This window comes from Pleurodeles waltl, chromosome 8 (genome assembly GCF_031143425.1).
Source record: "Pleurodeles waltl isolate 20211129_DDA chromosome 8, aPleWal1.hap1.20221129, whole genome shotgun sequence".
Taxonomy (NCBI): Eukaryota; Metazoa; Chordata; class Amphibia; order Caudata; family Salamandridae; genus Pleurodeles; species Pleurodeles waltl.
Genome location: NC_090447.1, coordinates 595,493,875 through 595,516,401, shown reverse-complemented (window position 1 = coordinate 595,516,401; position 22,527 = coordinate 595,493,875). Strand labels below are relative to the sequence as shown.

At 41.6% G+C, this 22,527-nt stretch overlaps 1 protein-coding gene across 7 annotated transcripts in view; it reads right to left on the bottom strand.

Annotated features, from left to right (window-relative positions):
- Positions 1-22,527, bottom strand: part of RASA3 (RAS p21 protein activator 3) — an 821,322-nt gene that overhangs the window by 283,865 nt on the left and 514,930 nt on the right. For all 7 annotated transcript variants that reach the window (XM_069204628.1, XM_069204627.1, XM_069204630.1 and 4 more), the window contains 2 exons: positions 17,742-17,818; positions 12,491-12,595 (listed from right to left, as the gene is read on the bottom strand). In XM_069204628.1, coding sequence (XP_069060729.1) covers positions 12,491-12,595; positions 17,742-17,818 — 182 coding nt within the window. The remainder of the gene's footprint in view (positions 1-12,490; positions 12,596-17,741; positions 17,819-22,527) is intronic.

Genomic DNA, 22,527 nt, shown 5'->3' with positions numbered 1-22,527 from the left:
AACTCACACCTAAACACTGTTTGTATGTAGCTTGCTAGGAGACATACACAAAGCCCAGCTGTCACCCAACCCAGACATGCAATCAGAGACAGGTAGCAGGCATCAAATGGCTAAAGTAAGAAAATGCCAACTTTCTAAAAGTGCCATTTTCAGAACTGCAATTTAAAATCTGACTTCACCATTAGTTGTGATTTTAAATTGTGATTCCAGAAGCACCAAACCTGACATTCTTATCTCTTCCAGATTGTGAATAACACTTATAAAATGTAATAAGGTAATCCCAATATTATCCTTTGAGAGAGATAGGCCTTGCTGCAGTAAAAAAACGTTGTTGGGAGTTTATCACTATCAGGATATGTCGAACTTAAAAGTACATGTCCTGCCTGTAAGTGAATTATACCCTGCCCTCTGGGTTGTCCACAGCCTATATTAGGGGTGACTTATCTGTATATAAAGAGAAGGTTTAGGCCTGGCAAAAGGATTATTTTTCCAGGTCGATATGGCAGTTAAAAACTGCACACACAGGCTGTGCAATGGCAAGCCTCGGCCATGGTTAAAGGGCTACATAAGTGGGTTGCACAATCAGCGCTGCAGGCCCAATAGTAGCATTTAATATGCAGGCCCTGGCTCTCATGTAGTGCACTGTACTAGAGACTTAGAAGTAAATTAAATATGCCTATTGGGGTTAAGCCAAGGTTATCATGTTTCAGGGAGAGAGCACATGCATTTTAGCACTGGTTAGCAGTGGTAAAGCGCTCAGATTCCAGAAGCCAGTAAAAACGAGGTCAGAAATAAACAGAGGATATAGGCAAAATGTTGGAGAGAAGATCACCCTAAGGCTGTCAGGTCTAACACTTCACATGCACTGGTGATGATAAACAGACTTTTGCTCAACACAGTGGCATAATTAAACCTGAGGACAACCCCCACCCCTGCAAACTACATGAAAGTTCGCCCTCCAAACTCCTTCAGGAGCTCTCAGACCAGGGTACTGTGCTGACGGGGCCCCCTGGAGCTCACTGCCACTCTGCACTGCGGGGGCCTTTGTTACGCCACTGGCTCGATAACGTGGGGGATGCATTCAAACAAAAAATAATCCTATGCTCTCCCTCCTCTGATTCTGACAGGCGGTGTACAAGTAGGCCACCTCTTAGAGCTGCTGTGGACAAACAAGCCTACTCAGCAATGAAGGCCACCATGAGGCACACAGTTGTCTTTTAGCAATGATTACAAGGAACAAATGTATGTAGATTTAACAGGCTGAACATATGTGCACGCCTCCCGACTTCTTTTCCAGAGTGCGCTAAATTTCATGGAGACCATCGTGAAAGTAGTCTATGAACCAGTGGACTAACACCTGTTCCGTACAATTTAGGTGTAGGCAATGACGTGAAACAATAAAGCATTATCAAGAGCATCCATGAATGCTCCGGAAACACGTTCCTTACAAGATTTACAGCTTGAGGCTATAAAAGGTTAATGCACTGTACGTAATTCTGTCATCTGGTAGCTGGGCCTGGAAAAAACGTGATTGTTTAAAATAAAGTTTTTTACTGTAGGCTTCAACCATGGGTGAAGCTATATTGCTATTTGATGGAATCAACCACAATCTCACAATGACTCACTACGTGATCTCTGTTTTCATACTTCTTTTTCCTCTTCTTTGATTATGACTGAGAAAAAAAGTCATCTCTAAAAAACGGTTCTTTTTATTTATTTATTTGCTTTTTCTCTGTTACATTACTCGTGTGCTGTGAGAGATTTGACAGTTATCTAGAAAGGCCCCAAACTTAAAAACCGAAACTAATTATTACTTACTGTTGTCTCTGTCGTACGTGCAGATCTTAATTATTTTGCGACAGTATCTATAGTTGACAGACATGTCATGCCCCGTGTTTTTATTAGAGCATATTTAGAAGAAATGGCGGTGAACCATCTTTCTTTCATGCAGGAGTTTGCTAATCATCGACTTTTCTGCTTGTTTGTTACATATTTCAATTGTTTCCACAATCCTTTTCACAACTGCCCTCTACTTGACATGACTCTCTAATTGATATGAATCTGTCCGAGTAGTACGTCATGGCTCTTTTTATATCCATGGTATGTAAAAACTTTTTTTTCTGCTTGTGATATTGGGTCCTAAAAGAATAGCCACCTTTTGATTTATTCAAAAAGCTGAAACTACCTTGGGAACAAATTTACGATGTGGGCGCATTACAATGTAGTCAATATGAATATGTAAGTACAACTGTTTAAGCAAAAGTGCTTGCAATTTACTAATTCCCTGTAATGATGTGATTGCACTCAAGAAAGCAGCATTAATAGTAGGGGTTTGAGACCTGCTTTATGCATGGTTTTCATATGCGGTAACAAAGCATTCAAGTTAGCTGCAGGTTGTAGTGTACTGCAATGTGGATACTGCCTTTTTACATCTTCTAGAAAAGCTTGTACCTCTGGAAGGTGAAAATGTTATCCTCCTTGAGCACTTCTCCTTTCAGCTAAAATGGCTGCCAAGTGTACTCGCAAGTGAGGATAGATCAGGCACTACAGCAAATATAATAAACATTTGAAAATTACACCAAACTCCGGAGGATATTTAATTTATTTTCGCTGAGTAACATTTCTTTGTTGTGAATCTATCTGCTTCCCTCAATAATGTCATCAGCATTCAGTCCAGGTGTCCAGATTTTGGAAGTCAGGAGCCACATTGCCAAATTGAGAACTTGTGGTTCTGGATGTAATCATTTCCCTATTTGAATTGTTGGCAAATTTAGAATGGGGTTCAATCTCTGAGGTTTTTCTACGACCACTGGCATGAGATGTGAAGAAAATAGGTGTCTCACCCACACTGATGCCATCAATATGAGGGTCATGTGAGTGATCATGAATTTGTTAATGACTCGTGCTACAGTGGGAGTGGAGGAAAAGTGTAAGCCAATATCATGGGCCAGTTTACTGACGAAGCTTTTCCCCCACTGACTGGGGATGTGGATCCCTGAATGAGAAGTCTCTGTACTTAGCCCTTTGTTTTGTGGCAAAGAAATCGATCGAAGGTGTGTCCCGTATTTTAAAAATATTGGTTACGAGTGAATTTCAAGTCATGCGACCACTGTTTCTGATTAATACTGATTCGGTAACCCTACTTTCTTAAGGGACTTGGAATGCTACCATAAGAATGTTACGATATGACAAACTCTATCTTTCCTGTGGCAATTTCAATAGAGGAAACTATTTAGACCCTCACAACCTGTCCATTAAGATAGTGCTGTTGTATTATCTAAACACTTGTACCACACCACCCAACAGCTGTGTTTGCAAGGCAATAAGTGCAAGGTATGTGGTCTTCTTTTCCAACACACTGATGTGTTGTGCAGCTTTTTCCCCTGATTTCAAAAGGCCCCTTACCGAAGCTTGTGCATATTGCCCCTGAGCCCATGTGGACATAATGTGTAGTGAAGTATTTCCTGAATACAGGAGTAAACTGATGGTTATGGCAAAGTTGACTTTAAGTGACCAGCATGGTGCCCAGGTATTTAGTGCATGAAGGCAAAGCTTCCTCTCATCTGCATATGGGAGGATGGTGATATCTATCTCTAGTTAGGGGTTCAATGTCACACCTCACTGACTAAATCAATCCTTGAAGGACCACATATCTTAGCGTGAAAGTCGGTGACTGTGACAAATGTATCTCCATGGATTGGTATCTGATTTAATGGCAGGAAAAGAATCAACCCAGGCTAAAACCCATCTATGTCAACCACACTGTCCTATGATTAACGTATTAAACCAGACTGTGGTACAAAGTATGGAAATACATAATTCTGACTCAGTTTAGCCAGCCTCTTCAAAATTTTCTGCTGCCTCAAAGCAAATCTTGTCACGTACTTAATACAGCTAATATATTTATTCATGTGTACCTGATTCCAGAAAGGATACAGCAGCTACAACTGAGAGGAGAGTACAGCACTAAATAATTTCGTATCAACCTTCAACATTCACTTTGGAAATCTCTTTCAACTTGAACAGATGTTTAACAATTGTTAGGTTCCCAGAATGTCACAGATACCTCTAGTGCAAGGTTTTAGGTTCAATTGGTATGATATGTCCATGTGCCCAAGAGGAGTGCCTTTATGACATATCATTTTTATTGGGGTGCTATGGGCCTTTCCCTCACCTACTTCGGAAGTAAAATCTATTTATAATGTACTTCATGTAGGTGGTCTTTTTTCACCGCTTCATTGTACACAAGTGAAACTAAAGATATAATTTGTACCTGCTTCCACTGTGCCCGTTCTCTTTTTCAGCACTCACTTTGCCCTCCAGCTCCAATTTCTCCAGTTTCATGATCACATAGTATTGGAAACCGTGGCAGACACACCTGGCCCGCTACGCTTGATGAGGGCAGCATGGTCAGCTGCAGAATTGTTTTGCCTGTGCATGCTGTACCTTTTAGCAACACCTGCACGAGCGAACTCCCATGCTGGAATACCATTGAGGCCGCCAAGCACCAGTAGAGCACGAGCACCGAAACACCACTGGATGTAGGAGGCTGGCCTGGTTTGTAGTGGGTACCTAAGGTACTTACAACTTATACCAGGTCCAGTTATCCCTTATTAGTGAAATGTAGGCAGTCTAGCAGTTTTAGCTGTCTAGGGGTAGCTGTAGCAGAGCAGCCAAGGCTGAACTAGGAGACATGCAAAGCTCTTGCAATACCACTATAGTCACACAGTACTTATACGCAATAAAAAACAATACTCAGTATTACCAAAAATAAAGGTACTTTATTTTAGTGACACAAGGCCAAAAATATCTTATAGGCAATACTCCTTCTGGAGGTAAGTATTATACACAATATATACACTAGTAACCAAAATCAGGTAAGTAAACAGTCATAGAATAGTGCAAACAGTGAAAAATAAAATAGATTGCAATGGGCCTAGGTGCAACACAAACCACATACTAAAATAGTATAATGTGAAGGTCGGATTCCCCCATAGCCAGGTGTAGTGTGTGGAGGGGTGCTGGGAGTGTAGGAAAACACCAAAGGTAACTAAAGTACCCCACCCCAGAGCCCAGGAAAGCAGGAGTAAAGTACAGCAAGTTTCCTCAGAACACACTACAAGTTGTGATGAAGAATTATGCAAGAACCAAGCATGACTGCAAGCAACCAACAATGGATTCCTGGACCTGAAGTTCTGTGGAGAGAGGAGACCAAGTCCAGCTGTCGATGAAGAGTCCAGGAACAACAGGAGCCCCTGCCCACCTGGAAGAAGGTGCAAAAGTGGATTCTCGGGTTGGAAGAAAAGTTTAGAAATACACCAAATAAGATAGCTGCGGGTTCCTGCTTGGTGCAAGAGATGACCCACGTCGAATTGTTGGATGCAGGCTGTTTGCTTCGCTGGATTCTTCCAACAAGCCTTGTTTCGCGCAAGTATGTGTTTCGCGTCACAGAGGAGCTGCCCGGACCCAGTAGTGTTCTGGGGGTCTCAACTCAGACTGAGGAGACAGAGGGGGCTCTCAGCACTTCAGAGAGCCCTCAGAAGATCAGGCAGCACCCACAGGAGTCCCAGGACACGGAGACAAAGGAGTTGCAAAGGACGGTCATCGAAGCACTACAAAGAAGCATCCCAAGCCACTGGAGAACAAGAGCTGTGCGTTGCAGAATGGAGTGCTGGGGACCAGGCCTATGCTGTGCTGTGCACCTATAAATTTTGGAAGAAGTGCACAGAAGCCCAAGGAACTGCAGAGGACATGATGCACAGGGGTACTCTCTAGCATGGGAAGGCAAGCTCTTATCTCCACCAAATTTGGACAGCTGGACCTTTGGACAGTCAGGGTCACTTCAGTCCACCACCTTTGTTTCAGGGATGATGCTCGTCGACAGGAGAGGAGTCTGAGAGTACTGGTCGTTGTTGCAGAGAGGTGCCTGCTGAGGCCCACGGGGGATTCCTTCAGTTCTTTTGGTGTAGGGTGAAGACAGGCCATCCTCAGAGCGTGCACACCTTGAAAACTGTTGCAGTTGCTGGCTGGAGCTGAAGTTGCAGGTCCCAGTAGCCTTCCTGGATACTTTGTTGCAGTTACAGCGGTTCCTGGAGCAGTCTACAGTTGATCCGACGGTCAGAAGGTGAAGCAGAGAATGCTGAGGAGTCCTGATGGAGTCTTGCAACCTGAATATGAGGAAACACCCATAGGAGAGACCCTAAATAGCCCTGAGAGGGGTCACTGGCTACTCAGCTGCTCCCTGAGGGTCCCCACACCTTGGAATCCAAGATGGCTAATTCCAGGGACACTCCGGAGGAGCTCTAGGCACCACCCCTGGGGTGGTGATGGACAGGGAAGTGGTCCCTCCCCTTTCCTTTGTCCAGTTTCGTGCCAGAGGCTAGCAGGATCCCAGTGAGACAGTAAAAACACACTGACAAACACTGACAAACAGGCCAAAAATGGGGGTAACCGTGCTAGAAAGAGGCTACTTTCTCACACCAGATAAGAGTATTAGCCTCAAAACACACACCAGGTCACAACTGTTATGCATAAAACAACATTATTAAGATAATCAGTGGTTAAGATACCCTTGCAAACTCCTTTCATGATTTATTTGTTGCATATACAACCTCCATCGGAAGTGATACCAGACTATGTGCTAGCCATCACAGCGTTCCCCGTTAATATACCTCTGGTTCTCTGGTTTGATAATTCAAAAGTGATTTGAAATCTAAGAGTCAAACCAGAAAGACATTCAAGGGGCATGCCAAGCCCTGGATGTTAAGCTTGGCGGTGTTACACAAAGAACAATTGCTCAGGAGATAAAAATGGATAAAATGGAATGCAAACTTAAAGGTGTAAAGGAGAGGAGAAGGGTGGGATAAAACCAAGGTAATGGAATTAACCTAGGCATTGAAGTTTGGAGTGGTTGGGTATTTTTGTCCATGTGAACTGAGTTAATAGTAGGATTGCCTTCATAAGTTTTTCACGCTAGTTAAACGTCCCTCCAGTAGGCAAGCTCCAAAACAGGTATATAGAAATGTGTCATGTTTTTTTAGGGGCTGGGGGAGGGGAATTGGGGTATCCAGGCATAGGGCTGGAAGGAGACACTGGGTGAGGAGCATAATAGGGAAATATCATTCCCCAGCATTCCATCAAATAGCAGAATATTCAGTACCCTATTGAACAACAGATCTGATGAGGAAAATTAGGGTATTAACCTGGAATATCAATTGCCTTTCTACTAAACGAAAGCAAAGACTGATATCTCAGTACCATCAAGATAATGAGGCACCATATTTTCATACTGCAGGAAACCCATTTGAATTCATCCAACACTAATCCCTTGTTTGCAAACCACATTTAGGTACATCAAATAGTTAGTACTAATGAAGCAGTTCTAAGTGGGTGGTACATCTAATTAAAAAAAGGCTGGGAAAAAACTTTTAAAATACAGATCCGATCCAGCAGATAAATGGATAATTGAAAGCATAGATTTGGTAAGATAATGTTTACCTGCACAGGATTTTATGGTCCAAACTGTGACAATACCAGTCTGCTTACCAATTGGCCTGAATTAATCAGAATTTACAGCCTCCACGGTGGTCGCTGGGGATTTTAATACCCTTTTAGTTACTGAGTTAAATAGTTCATTTAAAAGGCAGGGGGCAAACACTACTAAGATTGGGAGGAGTTAAGATACCTGATGCAAGGCTATGGCTTGTTTGTTGAGTGGCAGAATGTATCCAGTTTAAACAGAGGCAATACTTTTTATTTTAAAAACTATTGTAGTTTCTTGAAAATTAATCTGTTTTTTGTGGATAACATACTAGTATATAATGTAAAAGAAATCAGAAATGTTATGGTTCACTGTTCCAATCACTCTGCTGTCCTCTTAACATCAGCATTGAGAAGTGAAGGCCAAGGTTAGATCTACAGTAAAACAGAAACTCTTGACTGATCCCCATCTATTACTAGAGTAAGAAGAGCAAAGCAGACAATTTGTTGATAGTAACATTGTGGCCCCTTCCACGACAATGGTATTGGATGACTAAGTCCTATATATGAGGGATACTATTTAAGTTGAGATCTGTTAGAGCAGGGAAAATTTAAGATGAAGACATGAAGTGGGAAGAAGATATACATGATTTAGAGACCACTCATTACAATCAAGTTCTTTGGAGGAAATGAAGATCAAACTAAATAAATTAGTTGAGAAATGGAAGGGCTTTAGGGAATTATTAGCGGGCACATTAAAGCTACATGGTAGGTGAGACAGTTGGCATGCTACATATATGGAGAAAAGAGTGGTCAAATCCTTGTATGAAAAATAAGAGCAGACAGGGAGAGAAATCACATCAGCAAGTTAATTGTAGTTGAGCGGTTTGTATTACAGACAACCCTGTGCACCTGGAGGCATCTATCTCGAAAATATTTAAATCTTTATACACAGAGATAAATGAGTTTGGTTTGTCAGCCCTAAAAAAATGATTAGTAGAGAAACAAGTTCCAGTCCTGGCAGATACACTATGTTTACTGGAGGAAATAACAGCAGAGGAGATCTGGAGCAGGTCAATAAATCAAGCAGCAGGAAGGCAACCAGTCTCAATGCCCTTCCTGAGGAACTTTATAAATTCTAGTGCTAGTGGATGTATTCAATTTAATATTTTTGAGTACAGTGGATACTGCCCCTAGTTGGAAAGATATGATAATCACCTTGATTTTAAAATCCAATAAAGACCTGAAAAGAGCAGAATCTTACCAACCAATGTCAGCATTTTTTTGTTTAAGGGATTTTAGCAAGGAGACTCTCAAGGAAAGCTGAGAAGATTATTCTTTTAGATCAGAAAGGCTTTCTCCTGAGTAGACAGATGCATGACCTCACATACCTCCTTCCTCCTACTGACTTCGCAATTGCAAACTCTGACCTGCTAGCCATAGTCACTGTAGATGCAGCTAAAACCATTCCCAGGGTGTGTTGGGCTTCCTCACGGGACATTCTGTAGATTAGGGCTGCTTTCCACCTTTATAGGAGGAATTAGGAAATTATACAAGGCATCATCTGCGCAGATATTTGCTAATGGGAACATGACGCAGAGGTTTAAAATTTTTAGAGGGACACAGTAGGGTTTCCCTCTTTTCCTGGGTCTCTTTGTCCTGAATATTGATCCCCTTGCACAAGCTTTTAGGATGGATAAAAAAATTATACCATTCCAGACCCAGAGCTTTGAAAATAGAATAGCCTTATTGCAATTGTAATTGTATTTATATGGCACTTACTACCTCTGACGAGGCTTTGAAGTGCTTTTCAGCAAGTAGCACTCTACTCCAGAACCGAAGAGGAATTAGTGGTGGATTAGTATAGAGAAATTTGTGTACAGTATTATTATGAGTTAATTTGAGCAGAGGATATGTGAGTTTGTTAGCTGAACTGACTAGAGTAATGTAATTGGAGGAGGGAAGAATCCAGAAGTGTTAATTGGGAGTTTATAGTAATAGGATGAGGCTTGGGATGAGTAAATGAGAGATGGAGGAGGGAAGAGTCTGTGGAAAAGATTAGGGAGATCATAGTAGCAGGAGGGGTTTTGGATAAGTCAAAGGGGAGATAAATGAGGGGAAATTTAGTAGGGTTGTTTGGGATATCATGGTAGTAAACTGAGGTTTGGGGTGAGCTAGATGCGGTAGAGGGGGAAGAGCTTAGGCAGGGTTATTTTAGAGAAGAAAGTAGTCGAATGGGTTTGGAATGAGCAAAGTGGGGATGGAGGATAGATTAATAGAGACACTGGGAGACAGAGTAAACCTTACAAGAGAGTACATTTATATTATTTGTATTTTTTTTTTTTAATTTTATTTATATTTATTATTATTTAATTTAAATATTTATAATTTGAATTTTATTGATAGATTATTTTTTTTTATTTAATTTTTCTTTAGCACAGTAGGAGTAGAGTAATAAATAAATAGATATGCAAATACATAGTAAGGGAATATATGTGAAAGGAATATAATAATGGGTATAACAATACGAGAAGAAAAGTAGTAGTATATAAACACAGACTCAAGATTTGAATATCTGAAGTTAATTAATAAGTGTACTTTTCTAACATTCATTCATCTTTCCTCAATTTTTGAATAGCGAAATTCTTATGATAATAAAACATTTGATCACTGTGATATAAAAACGAAATCAGGGATTCATAAGTATCTAATATAACTACTTATCTAGGAGCTATGCAATGCCCTATGAACATGTTAAGCATAGAATAATGTACACATATATATGTATATGCTCACACATATATACATACACACATACACGCACACACACACATATATATGTTTAACTGTAAGTAAATATACATTTGTTAAACTGGCTTAATACATATTTCTTAAAGAACTATAAATATCTAGAACATACACATTATCAGTTTATAATGCTGATGATATTATTCTTTATACTAAAGATCCCCGTAAAACCGTTTTCCAGATGGAAGAGATCAGAGAGAGATTTTGAGTTTTTTCAGGGTAATCAATTAATAAGTCAGAAACAATGAAAATGTATTAGAATTTGTAAAAACAACATAGTTATAACATGTAATATAGGCTCAGATATCTGGGTATCATAGTCACACAAAATCTTGAAGAGGTACCAAAATTTAGTCTGAGATAAAGGATGAAAGAGATCTGTGGGCTACTCAATGGATTGAGGAACCTTCCTTCAACAATATATGGACAAACAAACCTGATTAAAATGGCAATTCCCTCAAAATCAACTTACTCGTTTGATAATATGCCACTGTTCTTCCTTAAAGACTGTATTGTGATGATAGAGAGTATATTGTGCAGTTTCTAGTGGGTGGCTACGGGAAGTAGACCTAGCTATAAGAAGAAACTGAGGAGGAGGCTTGAGAAAGGTGGTCTGACACTCCCTGGTGTGCAGATGTACTGCTAAGCCTTCCAATTCAAAAATAGTAGAATACTTCTATCTAGGCCTGATGATTTATGCAACAAAAGAGTATTCTCCTCACTGTTCTGTTTTTGGGCCAGAACAGTTTCCTGCACAAGTTTGGCAATCCATTGGATTTTAAAAATGTAAGGCTAAAGGTGCTACATGCTTCATTAGAGGTATGGTACAACCCGAGGAAGATCCTAGGGACTGGTTATTTGGGACTCCCTTGGCATGCCAGGCTTCTTGGAGAATAAACTCAGGCACTCATTAAGAAAGACCGAGAGCAACTGCAATACCAGTTGCAATTAAAGTCATGGGACACTTTAGGTGAGGCAACACCTCTAGATTCAAATACCTCCAATTAAAATATTGTGGGTCTGCACAAAAGGGACTGGCAGGTGAAGAGTAGGAATATGATGAGAGAATACAGGATTCACTGCTGCTAAAGAAGGAGGTGTGTATATTTGGTATTGGGAGCTATAGAAAGCTGAAGACTCCACTACAACCCCAGGAAGGATACTTACCATTACCAGAGCACCTAAATATATGCAAATATCTCTAAATCTTCTTTATTCCACTATCAGATTTGCTACATTAAATAAGAATCATTTTTATATGCTCCACACAATTGATCTAACACTGAGTAAGATGGCAAAGTTCCTTAAGGGCCCAGCGCCAAGTTTAAAAGATGCAGGGAGATTAGAACTAAAGACTTGCATATGTTTATGATCTACCCAGCGCTTGTTAATTATAGGGAAGAAGTAAGTGGTATTTTATCTGAGATCTGGCTTGATGATCAAGGTAAGCCTTTGTTTGATTTTACTTTGGTACCAACATCCACTTTGTAAAGTAAAACTCCTTTTTCTCATGATACTTATGGCGAGGAGGGAGATATGAATGAGATGGATAAAAACTAGTCCCATGAATGGCTCAAATAGTTGGATAAAGTGTGTAGGCTAGATCTGTCTCCCTTTGGTACTGCAAAAATTAAAGATTTATGGGCTACCTTTTTATCACAGCAAGCACAGAACCACCACCCATCCATGCCTGAAGATTAAACCAATTCTCGTTTAAACAGCTTGGCTCCTGAAGTTTTCTTAAGCTGGATAATTTAGTAGTGTTTCTCGGTTGAGACAACCCATGGGCATAGAACAACCATCTGTTAGTGAATGAGGACAAAAGAAAAACAGTACGTTTCCTGTCACGCCTTGCATAAATGTACAGCACTATTATTTTAATTGATTTCTTGCTTAAAAATTGTAAAACACCTGGTAGAGGCTTTGGTGATTGCTAGTAACTCCTTTGGTGACAGCCAACAAAGTGTTGATGAAACAGGCAGTTTAACTAAAATGGAGGCTGTTAGTCAGTAGTATCTTTAAAAAATGCATAGACCGTTTAAAAGTCTTTCTAGCTTTAGTTCCTCCTAGTCCAAACATTTTGTTTTCTTTGCTTTAGGGTAACATAAGTTAAGAGGAAACAGGAAGTGAAGACAATTTAAAACTATGATTTGCACTCAAAAAGATTGCAACGAATTATAAATGTAAAAAAAAAATATTTTACCATGCTTCATAACTGGTGGCTTGCCTAAGAACTTTTAATGGAATCCTGCGTTCTCCCAGAAACTCATCTCCAAATTTCAAGTTACTCGCATTCCAGAGATCAACCCTGTAAAACAAAAGTAAACAATGATCAATTATCTGATTTGATTTGTTGTGTTGTGCTGCAGTGTGAACAATAGGCATCTGCAAATCAGGTATGAGCCCTTTGGGCACCATAGGCTAGTTACGTGTCCATCATATACTATTAAAAAGTGTCATAAATCGGTACTATGCCAGGTAGGGAAAAAGATTCCAAGGGGTAAAAAACATTTCCTTGTTTTTTGCCCTGGACATATTGTTAGGGAAATTAACTTTTATTGATATTGCAGAAGTATGAAACTGCACAGCAAATGGATCTGCTCACCCTCATGATACATATATAAAATGTTGGGTATCTGACACTAATGCTGGTCCCTATATATTGGTAAAAGGTCTCCAGTTTTCGTTTCTGCACCTCATGTGCATTTTCAAATTTCTTCCAGTATTATCTTGTTATCAAAATAACATGGCTCATCCCCAGTTGTTAGTTTTTTCCCTATATTTCTTCAGGATACTTTTTTTGTACTGAGCACAAAACTGGCATTCACTGCCTCTCATTATCATTAAAAGAATGAGAGGTGACTAACAAGTTGAGTGAAGCACTATTTTTTACAAGCAGTACCTACCAATAATATCAAAACCCCTACACTGACCTAATCACTACATTACAGGGTGAGTATGTAATTGCTGTTCTCAACTTCACCTGCAATTATCTTGTGAGGCATGTACAGGTGGAGTAACAGTAATTATATACTGACCTTTTAATATGCTGGTAAGTGATGTCATGGCTTCGGAATAACTGCAGTCTGAAATTATTGAACTTTTATAGAGATAAACAACAGGTCTCCTATGTAGACAGGGCAATGTCCTTGCTATAAATTCATAAGGTCACTGATTCTAAGCGGTTTCGTACTGATTTACTTTGTGTTACTTTTTCTGTGCAGTTTTAGCAGACAGGACGTTTGTGAGGGACGGTGAACTAAACACACACTGGGCAGAGTCGCAGCGCTTTTCCAGGAGTTTGGTACATCATTACAGGTAAAAAGGCGTTATAACATTGTGGAAATTCACCAGGATTTACAATGTAAATCCCACATTTGCATACCTAAGTTACACCAGGTAAACAACGTAAGTTACAAAAGTGCTCTGTTTTTACGAGGCATCTCGAAATGGAAAATATTTCATGCAAAAATAACGACAAAGAATACGGAAACTAGAAATATCGTTCATGTATATTTTTCCTAACCCCATGCATGTGCCCAGTAGACGAGCAATTACATGAGTATCATACATTCACACAAACATTGTGATATACTAAGCTCACTCATGTATTGAGCCTGAACAGAAATTGAAACATATGACCATGCATTGATGTAAACTACATGTCACTACTTTTCAGGCGGTTTTCACTTCCTTTGTCAACTGGCGAATCTACATCTGTGAAATTAAGATTTTGGGAACGAGGCGTATCCATTCTGATCAGACATGTTTTAGACACAAATGCAATACAATCCCTAACATTCTTCAACTATTCCAGTTACTTCTAACCCATATGCCAGACCATCCTAAAGCACTGGGGCTCGCTATTGATATGGAGAAAGCCTTTGATTTCATTTATTGCGAATTTCAAATTGTCAAGATGACCATTTTACGGCTGGGTAGCGGTTTTCTTAAATGGATATGCCTCCTATATGCAGGTGACTTAGTGCGGCAGCCACCTGTGCAGCCCGCTATCCCCAGTACTTTTTGCTATGACCCTGGAAATCCTAGCGCTTACGCTGCATACTGGCCATCACTATTGATATTTAATGATTAACGGTTCCCCCATATGTCTCCCAGTATGCAGATTACATGACTTTATTTACAAGGAGAGAGGTCCGATATACGGGGGGCAACCCTCGAACTCGAGGACTTTAGTCAACTGGCTGGGCTATGGGTGGATTGGGATAAGTCCAGTGCGTTTCCAGTCCATGCCCCTCAGTCGGATGCAGCACCAGACGAGGTGGGACATTCCTTCTGCTGAGAACAAAACAAGTTTCATTACTTTATTATTTTGCAGCGCTCCTGATCAGCCTGCCGAGCACCAATTTTGGCGGGATGGATGGACTATTGACATATTGAATATGGATAATGGATCTACGTCGACTAGCATTGCCCAAATTGTGGCTTCCTATGGATGGAGGTGAACAAGCAGTCCCTAACCTGGAATTTTATTACCTAGTGACCCAATTGAAATGGGAAGCATATTAGGACCACTGGGGATGGAAAGGTGCTGCACCGATGGCAGGCTTGCTCCTTGCTCACACCGAGTTGCTTTCCAAATTTATCAGCCCCTCTACATGCAGATCCAGCAGCTGCGCCAATATACTTATACACAAACTATAACATGCCTGGACAGGGGACTACAGAGGACACAAAGGTCCCCTATGCAAAAGACCTCCCGCTATTAACATTACGGCACATCCCACATGAAGGTAACGCGGCTGTGATCTGGGAATGGGAGAAGAGAGACATGCGGTCCGTGGGTGATTGATACGTGGATAGGAGACTCCAAGACTTTACTGACCTTGTTGACGAATACACCCTAGTACTGTTACAGCTTCCTCCTGTATGGGGCACTAGTGCCATGTATGCGTAGGATTTGCGGGGGTGGGAGTAGGACGGACAGGAACCACTAATACATGGAGGCTTCACCCTGATTTATACTTTCAGTGGGCAGTCTCACGCGATCACCCTTATTTACAAAGCTTTACTGACACACACAGCAAATATTCTGCCTGCCCTACAAAACAATCAGTCAGTTAATCAATTATTTCTAGAATGCGCTACTCACCCATAGGGTCTCAAGGTGCTGCGGGATATGTCCTCAGGGTTCAGTCGAAAAGCCAGGTCTTGAGGTCCTTCCTGAATTGGTGTAGAGATGGCGACTGTCTGGAAGAAGCAGTGAGGTCTGGGAGGGGAATACCAGATGAGGTAGTGGTTGTGGTAGTCGGGTCCAATGTTGTGGAGGGCTCTGTAGGCATGTACGAGGAGTTTGAAGTTGATCCTCTTCTCGACAGTGAGCTAGTAGAGGTCTCTCAGGTGTCTTGTTATGTGTTCTCAACAGGGAGATGTTCAGGACAAGTCTGGCGGCATTATGGATTTGTTGCAGCTTGCTTAGGTTCTTCTTGAAGGTTCCGGCATAGAGGGTGTTGCCAAGTCTGCTCGTGATCAGGGCATGTGTCCCTGTCTTTCAGCAGTTGGTTGTTATCCATCTGAAGATCTTCTGTAGGAGTCAAAGGGTGTGACAGTAGGTGGATGCTACGGAGTTGACCTGTCTGGTCATGGTGAGTGCTGAGTCGAGGACGACACCAAGGTTTTGTGTGTGTTTTTTTGGGGGTGGTTGGGCTGCGGAGTGTTGAGGGCTACCAGGAGTCATCCCAGGCTCAGGGGGAAGGTCCCAAAATGACTATCTCGGTCTTGTCGGAGTTCCGCTTGAGGCAGCTAAACTTCATCCAGGTGGGGAGTGCTTCCATCCCATCTTTGAAATTCTTCTTGGCTGTTGAGGGGTCTTCGGTGAGGGAGATGATCAGCTGGGTGTCATCAGCATAGGAGACATTGTTCATACCATAGCTTGCTATGATTGGGGCAAGCGGGGTCATGTAGATATTGAACAGCATGGGGCTCAATGAGGATCCTCTGGGGACTCAAGATGGGCTGATGAAATGGAAACACATTTTAAAATACACTACCTGTTACATCACGTAATGCCTGATTTCATCTGGTTCAAGTCTATTTCTTCCACAGGGCATACATAACACCAAAGCATATTAACTTTATGACCCCGGAATCACAGATCACATGTCTGCAATGATTGGAGAACGGAGCAGACTTCTATCATGAGGTCTGGGCTTGTACAGCTGTGGCACATTATTGGAACACAGTGGTATGATACGTCAGTATCACAATAAGGGGCATGGCGCTCTCCCCAATGGTTTGCCTGCACGGCCTGATCCCCAAATCTAAAATCAGCCATATATCTTCGAGGTTCATAGACCTTGCTCTTGTGTTGGTATGGCGCCAGGTAACCCTTTACTGGTAATCACCCAAAGGCCCCACACTGAGAGGGTGGAGCAAACTTGTGAGGGAGTACTATTGCGGACCGAGGGACAGAAAGGACTGCGCTGCCCAGCACACGCACACGCAAGGGATCTCATACTTCTAGGTTGCCCTCAAATGGATGACAAAGGGAGTCTACTTCCTCAATCAGAGGAAAAGACCTCCAGTGAAGAATAGACCTACACTCACCTGGTACCTGCCGTTACATCTAGACAACCCTAGCCTGTGGGGGCCCCCACATTGAGTTATATCCACAGAACGTACCTCCACCACACTGCCTTGCTCTCTGCTTGGAAAACCCACACACCACAGCCTTGATAATACGACCCCAGAACTCTACTGTTACTGGTTTATGTTTTATTTACACTATATTTGAGTGGCCTATTCCTTCTAACCCTCGCCTAGCTCTGCACCATCTATGTATGATAAAGCAACTATTCGGTTTGAAAGGCTTATTCACTATGAACAATTAAGTGTGTTGGGGAAATTGATAAATTGCTTGTTGATCGGATGGCAACGATACTGAATCTTATGTATACTATTTTGTATGTACCTGTCTCGTTCCAATGTGAATACAGATTCTGTCTATCCTATCAGACATCACCTACACTTCAATAAAATGTGTTCTGGAAAGATTTTCGGGAGGAGGGTGATGGCACAAGACAAACAACTGGATACTTTGCCATAAGAGGATGTTTCCTTCAAAAATAAGCACCGAAATCTTACATTCTTTTTTAGTTAGCTTGTTTGGAAGTAGATACATTTGTTTACCTTTTCCATAGAGCTGGCAAGTTGTCAATACACATTTAAAATGATTGATTATGGTGGATCGCCGACCAGGCAAACAGACCCTCTGTGCTCTTTTTATCTATGTGTATCACCCCGTCTGCGGCAACCCTCAGGATGCTGTTAGGGATGAGTAATTATTTAATAGTCAACACCTGAGACTTGAGCTGGCTGTGATGATCGCATGTAAGACCAAGCCTTGCAACAGTAACAGCATCTACTCACAATGATATTAAATGTCATATTTTGGTAATAAACCATGAATGTAAAAATATGAATATTATTGTCACCTAATTTCCATCTTGTCAACCTCGTCTTCTTCAATCTCAAAATGGGACTTTTTGCTGTAGCTGCAGGGCTTTGTAACCTGAAGGAGAAAGAAAGACAATGTTGGTTTAAACTCGGTCTGCAGAGAGCACTGAATACATGATTAAAAGGTGCAAGCCTCACATACTCAGTAAAGAAAAAGAAAGGAATAATAATGTTAATTTAAAGTGATTTTTCATTCAACAACTATGTTTATAAAATATGAGAGAGGGCAAGGCCAAAGGTGAGCCATTAGAGCAATGATCTAAGCAAGCTATGGTGAGGTTCCACAATCTCCTAGCATAGGCTGCATAAAGCTAGTTGAGTGCTTCGATATGGATGAAGCAAAACGCCCTGCCTGCCCCCCCCCCCCCCACACACACACACAACCCCTACACTTTTGGCCTCTTGGAAATCAAAACACCCGGGGAACTTAAGGGAGTGTATCTTTTAGTTACAGATGTAACTTCAGAATTGTCTCTCTTCAGCACATGGACTCCACAACTATGAGTATTGAAAAGGCTAAGAGCTGGCTGGCACCAGAGGGTAAAGAGGTGACACCCTCCTAATCCCCAAGGATTCCCCTGGGCCTAGTATCCCTCTAAATGACTACCATTGCTTTTTATCCCCTGCCAACTGAGATTCCATCATGAAACACTCATGCAAACACACACACTGATTCCATTCCTCTCTCAATCATTCTAACTCCCTCAAGCTTCAACTTACCTCTTCTGCTCTTGCTTTGCAGATCAGTCAACCAACCCCCTAGAATGTATGACTTGATCATCTATTACTATGCTTCAAGCATCATCCAAAGTGAAGACACCACACAATCACTCATTCAGTACTTAAAAGAAAGACCACACAACATGCATCGAATACACCTCAGATGCACCATAATTTGCTACCATCGATTACCAACCAACTAGCAAAAAAAAAACACATTTCCAATTACACATAATATACCATTTTCAACCAAAATATATTAGATCAATACTCTGACACCAACATGCATGCAGAACAGTACCAACACAGTCTAGTTAACAACACAAGAGCACTCCTTTCTCACCACACTAACATATGCCTTAGAAGCATTTGAATAGTCAACTTAAACATATCACATCACACTATATTGGTTTAACCGTCGAGCTATGCTACATATAAAAGGTGATCCACATCCAATAACTAAGTTATTTTAACATGTGAGGGGTATGCCCTCAGCAGGACAAGTGCAACAAACAACACAGTGATGGCAGGAATGCTTACATTAATCTCAGCCATTGGCGATTGTTCTGGGCCACATTCCAGACCACTGTTTTCCACCCTCTAGGCCTCTCTACCCAGAAACCCACCACATGCAAATCGGTTTTTGTTCTGCTCCACGGGAAAGAGTCCAGCCTGAACTGCCGGGACAGGTCTCCTCCAGACGAGAACACAATTATAATAAATAATAATGCAGTTAATAAAGCACATAGCTTCTTCAAATGAAGTGACCCAGTGCTAGTTACAAGCACCCACAAGCTACGCAATGCATCAGCTATCTACGAGTCAGCGAAAACTAAAAAAAAAAGAATCAAGTTATAGGCTTTTTCTGAAGAGTTTCCACCAGAGCCTGACGGCAAAGAACGTTCCAAAGTTTAGGTGCTAAATAACTGAAAAACCTGCAAGCTTTCTTCACTTTGAGAGCACATCCATCATGGCACCTGCTGATCTTAAATTCCTGGAGGGTACATAGGGGTTAATAAAGGATTAGCGGTTCCGTGGACCCATGTTGGCAAATGCCTTATAGCAGTAACATAGGGCTTTAAAAGAGGATCTCTGCTTCTGCAGGAGCCAATGCAACTTGTCAAGTGCAGCCCAAATAGATGCACGCTTTGGCAGGCATAATCAGGGCTTGAACAGTAGTTAAAGCCCTGATTATGTCCAGGCTTGAATACTGTAATGTTTTGTATCGCAGGGTGACAGTTTCAGATAAAGAGATTCCTAGTGCACAACTCTGCTGCACGTCTCCTATTGAACCTGCCAAAGCGTGCATCTATGTGGGCTGCACTTGACAAGTTGCATTGGCTCCTGCAGAAGCAGAGATCCTCTTTTGAAGCCCTATGTTACTGCTATAATGCATTTGCCAACATGGGTCCACGGTACCGCTAATCCTTTATTAACCCTTTATGTACCCTCCAGGAATTAAAGATCAGCAGGTGCCAGGCTGAATCCTACGAAGCGAATCGTGGGCCTCAATAAAGCTTGAGACCTGCCTGTTAACATGCTTCTCTGTGTTCTTGGAGAAGAGTGGAAGCAGTGAAACTGGACAATAGTTCTTGGGCACAATGGGATCCAGCAGAGGTTTTTTGAGGAGTGGGACCACAAAAGCATGCCTCCATCACCAAAGTATCTGGCCCGAGGCCAGGGAGTTGTTAAGCAGATCACCTAGTACAAATAGGAATACCCCCGCCTCACTCCAAAATAGACGGGGTGCTATATTAAGCGGGGAGCTGGACTTCACAAGGCAAAGAGCTAGATCAGCTCCTCCAGTTAAATGGACTTTAAGTTCAGCAGTCTACCACTGTCATCAGAGGAGTCGAATCAACAGATTAAACAAGGAGCATCTCTAGCATTTGTAGGAAAGAAGGCATAAATGTTTGCCACCTTTTCAGAAAAGACATGGGCTAAGGCTTTACAGCCCTCCTCTGATGGAAAAGCAGAGGCTGAGACTAGAGAAGCGAAGAGAGTGACTTAACAATGGTGACTATTTCACGGGAGGAGTTCTGGTCAGACAGTTTTGTTAGTGTAGAAGTTACAACGTGATTTCCTGATACTACAGTGGGAGACTTACAGAGCCGCCATATAGTCTATTTTACCGATTGGATCATTAGCTCTGCAACAGAGGTGTTTAAGACGATGAAGCTTCTTTTTTTAATGCAAACAGTTCATCATTAAACCAGTCAGCGATGGTTTATGTATGCAAAAAGTCTGGTTCACTAAGGGAGCTATTTGATCCAGTGCTCCAGACCGCTTTCGCCCTATTGCTTGTTTTCCTATCTGGCTCGGCAGTCCAGTCTTGGTTAAGCTTCAACAGGAACAGTTCAGTCTAATCGGCACATAGCAGATCTCCTACTAAAGTTGTCTATTAGGTGAAAAACAATTGTCTGGAATGCGGCCAGAGTGACTGCCAGTTGCTAAAATTAACAAAAGCATTCCAACTCGTTGTTTTTTCCCTTCATCAGGAAAAAGCCGACCCTTCTCTACAGCAGACATCTAACTTACATAGACTTTTCACTTACCTCTCATGTAGAAAAGCTCTCATATCCAAATGCTTTGCTTTAAAATGCTTTAATGTATCTGAGTGGCTGCTGTCAATCTTGCACTGTCATGTCCTTATTACTTTTCATCTTCTGACGCTCTAAACTCCCTGCACCTGCAAATCCTCATATATAGTGCACAAAGCTACACAAAAGGGAGGGGAATCTTTTTTCCCGAAAAAATGTTCACGCCTGACCGCCTGTGTGGTCTGGTAGTGCCAACATTCTCACTGTTCCTAAATTTAGGAGCACGCGGGTTGGCGGACATGCCTTCTCAGTTCAGATGGCACAGTTATGGAACTCTCTTCCTCGCACACTGGGCTCAATTGACAGTTGTATGGATTTTAGGAAAGCTCCTAAAACGTGGCTTTACAACTTTAAGAACTGATCTCTAGATCTTTATTCTTTTTTTCGATGGCAAAGTTTAGATCCATCAGTTAAGTTCTCACAGCGTCAGGATCCCTGTGATGAAAGCAGTGTGCTCCCTCCAAGGGAAACAATAAAAGACTGAGGACCTACGCTCAGGTAATTAAGCCCAGCCAACAAAGGATAACATAACACTCCGCTCAACCACAAACAATTAAATCCTTCGGCACACCCATGCACTACAAAGATCTTTATGTTCAAATTAACTTGTAAGAGCAAGTCCTTAAATATGCACTCGACAAATCTCTAATAACAATACAGTCAAACAACCATTCACAATTGATCAATGAAAATCTGAGAACCGTAGGAAAAGGATACTCAGATTAAGTGATGCCTTTCCCTAACAACGGCAGGAAGAGTAATACAAATGCTGATAAAATAAACTAGTGCGCCCTTGTGAACCCATCACTAAAATGTGCCCTGTCCGTTGACAATATCAGTCGGTATGTGAGCTGCAGAAAAAACAGAACACTGGTGTGTATCGAAATGTGGTTCAATTAAACAATATTTTGGTTATAGCAAAACTGAAAACGCTGAGGTTTTCAGTTTCTTTCAATAGCTCAGAGCGAGAGGCGCACCCCACCCAAACTGCAACCACAAACTGCGCAGGTGACATGGGAAACGTTAGGCCTGAAACTTCACTCTAACCAAAAGTGCAACTCCACCTCGTAGGGTGGGGTCACTGAGGGATGGGCTCCCTAGCCCGGCGTGGAGCAGCCTCTGTCTTTTAGCAACTTTCCTTTCTCAACCGAAATAGAGAGGAAGTAGATTGGGGCACGCTCAGATATATATCAATGTGGTCAAAAAAAGGTCACAGAGAACCATCGTTAATGAGAGCGTAAAAAATACAAATCCTCCTTTATCTGGCTCCAGATGAGCCCTCAGGGGCAAATTTAAAAAATAAAATTATTTTTTAAAAGTATAGTAAAAGCATTGAATAAAGGTAATTCCCACAAGGGACAAAACCAGAGTGCATTATGAAATAAAAGGCACTCAATGCGAAAATGTATACATCAAGGGCATATTTGTATTTATTTTGATGTGA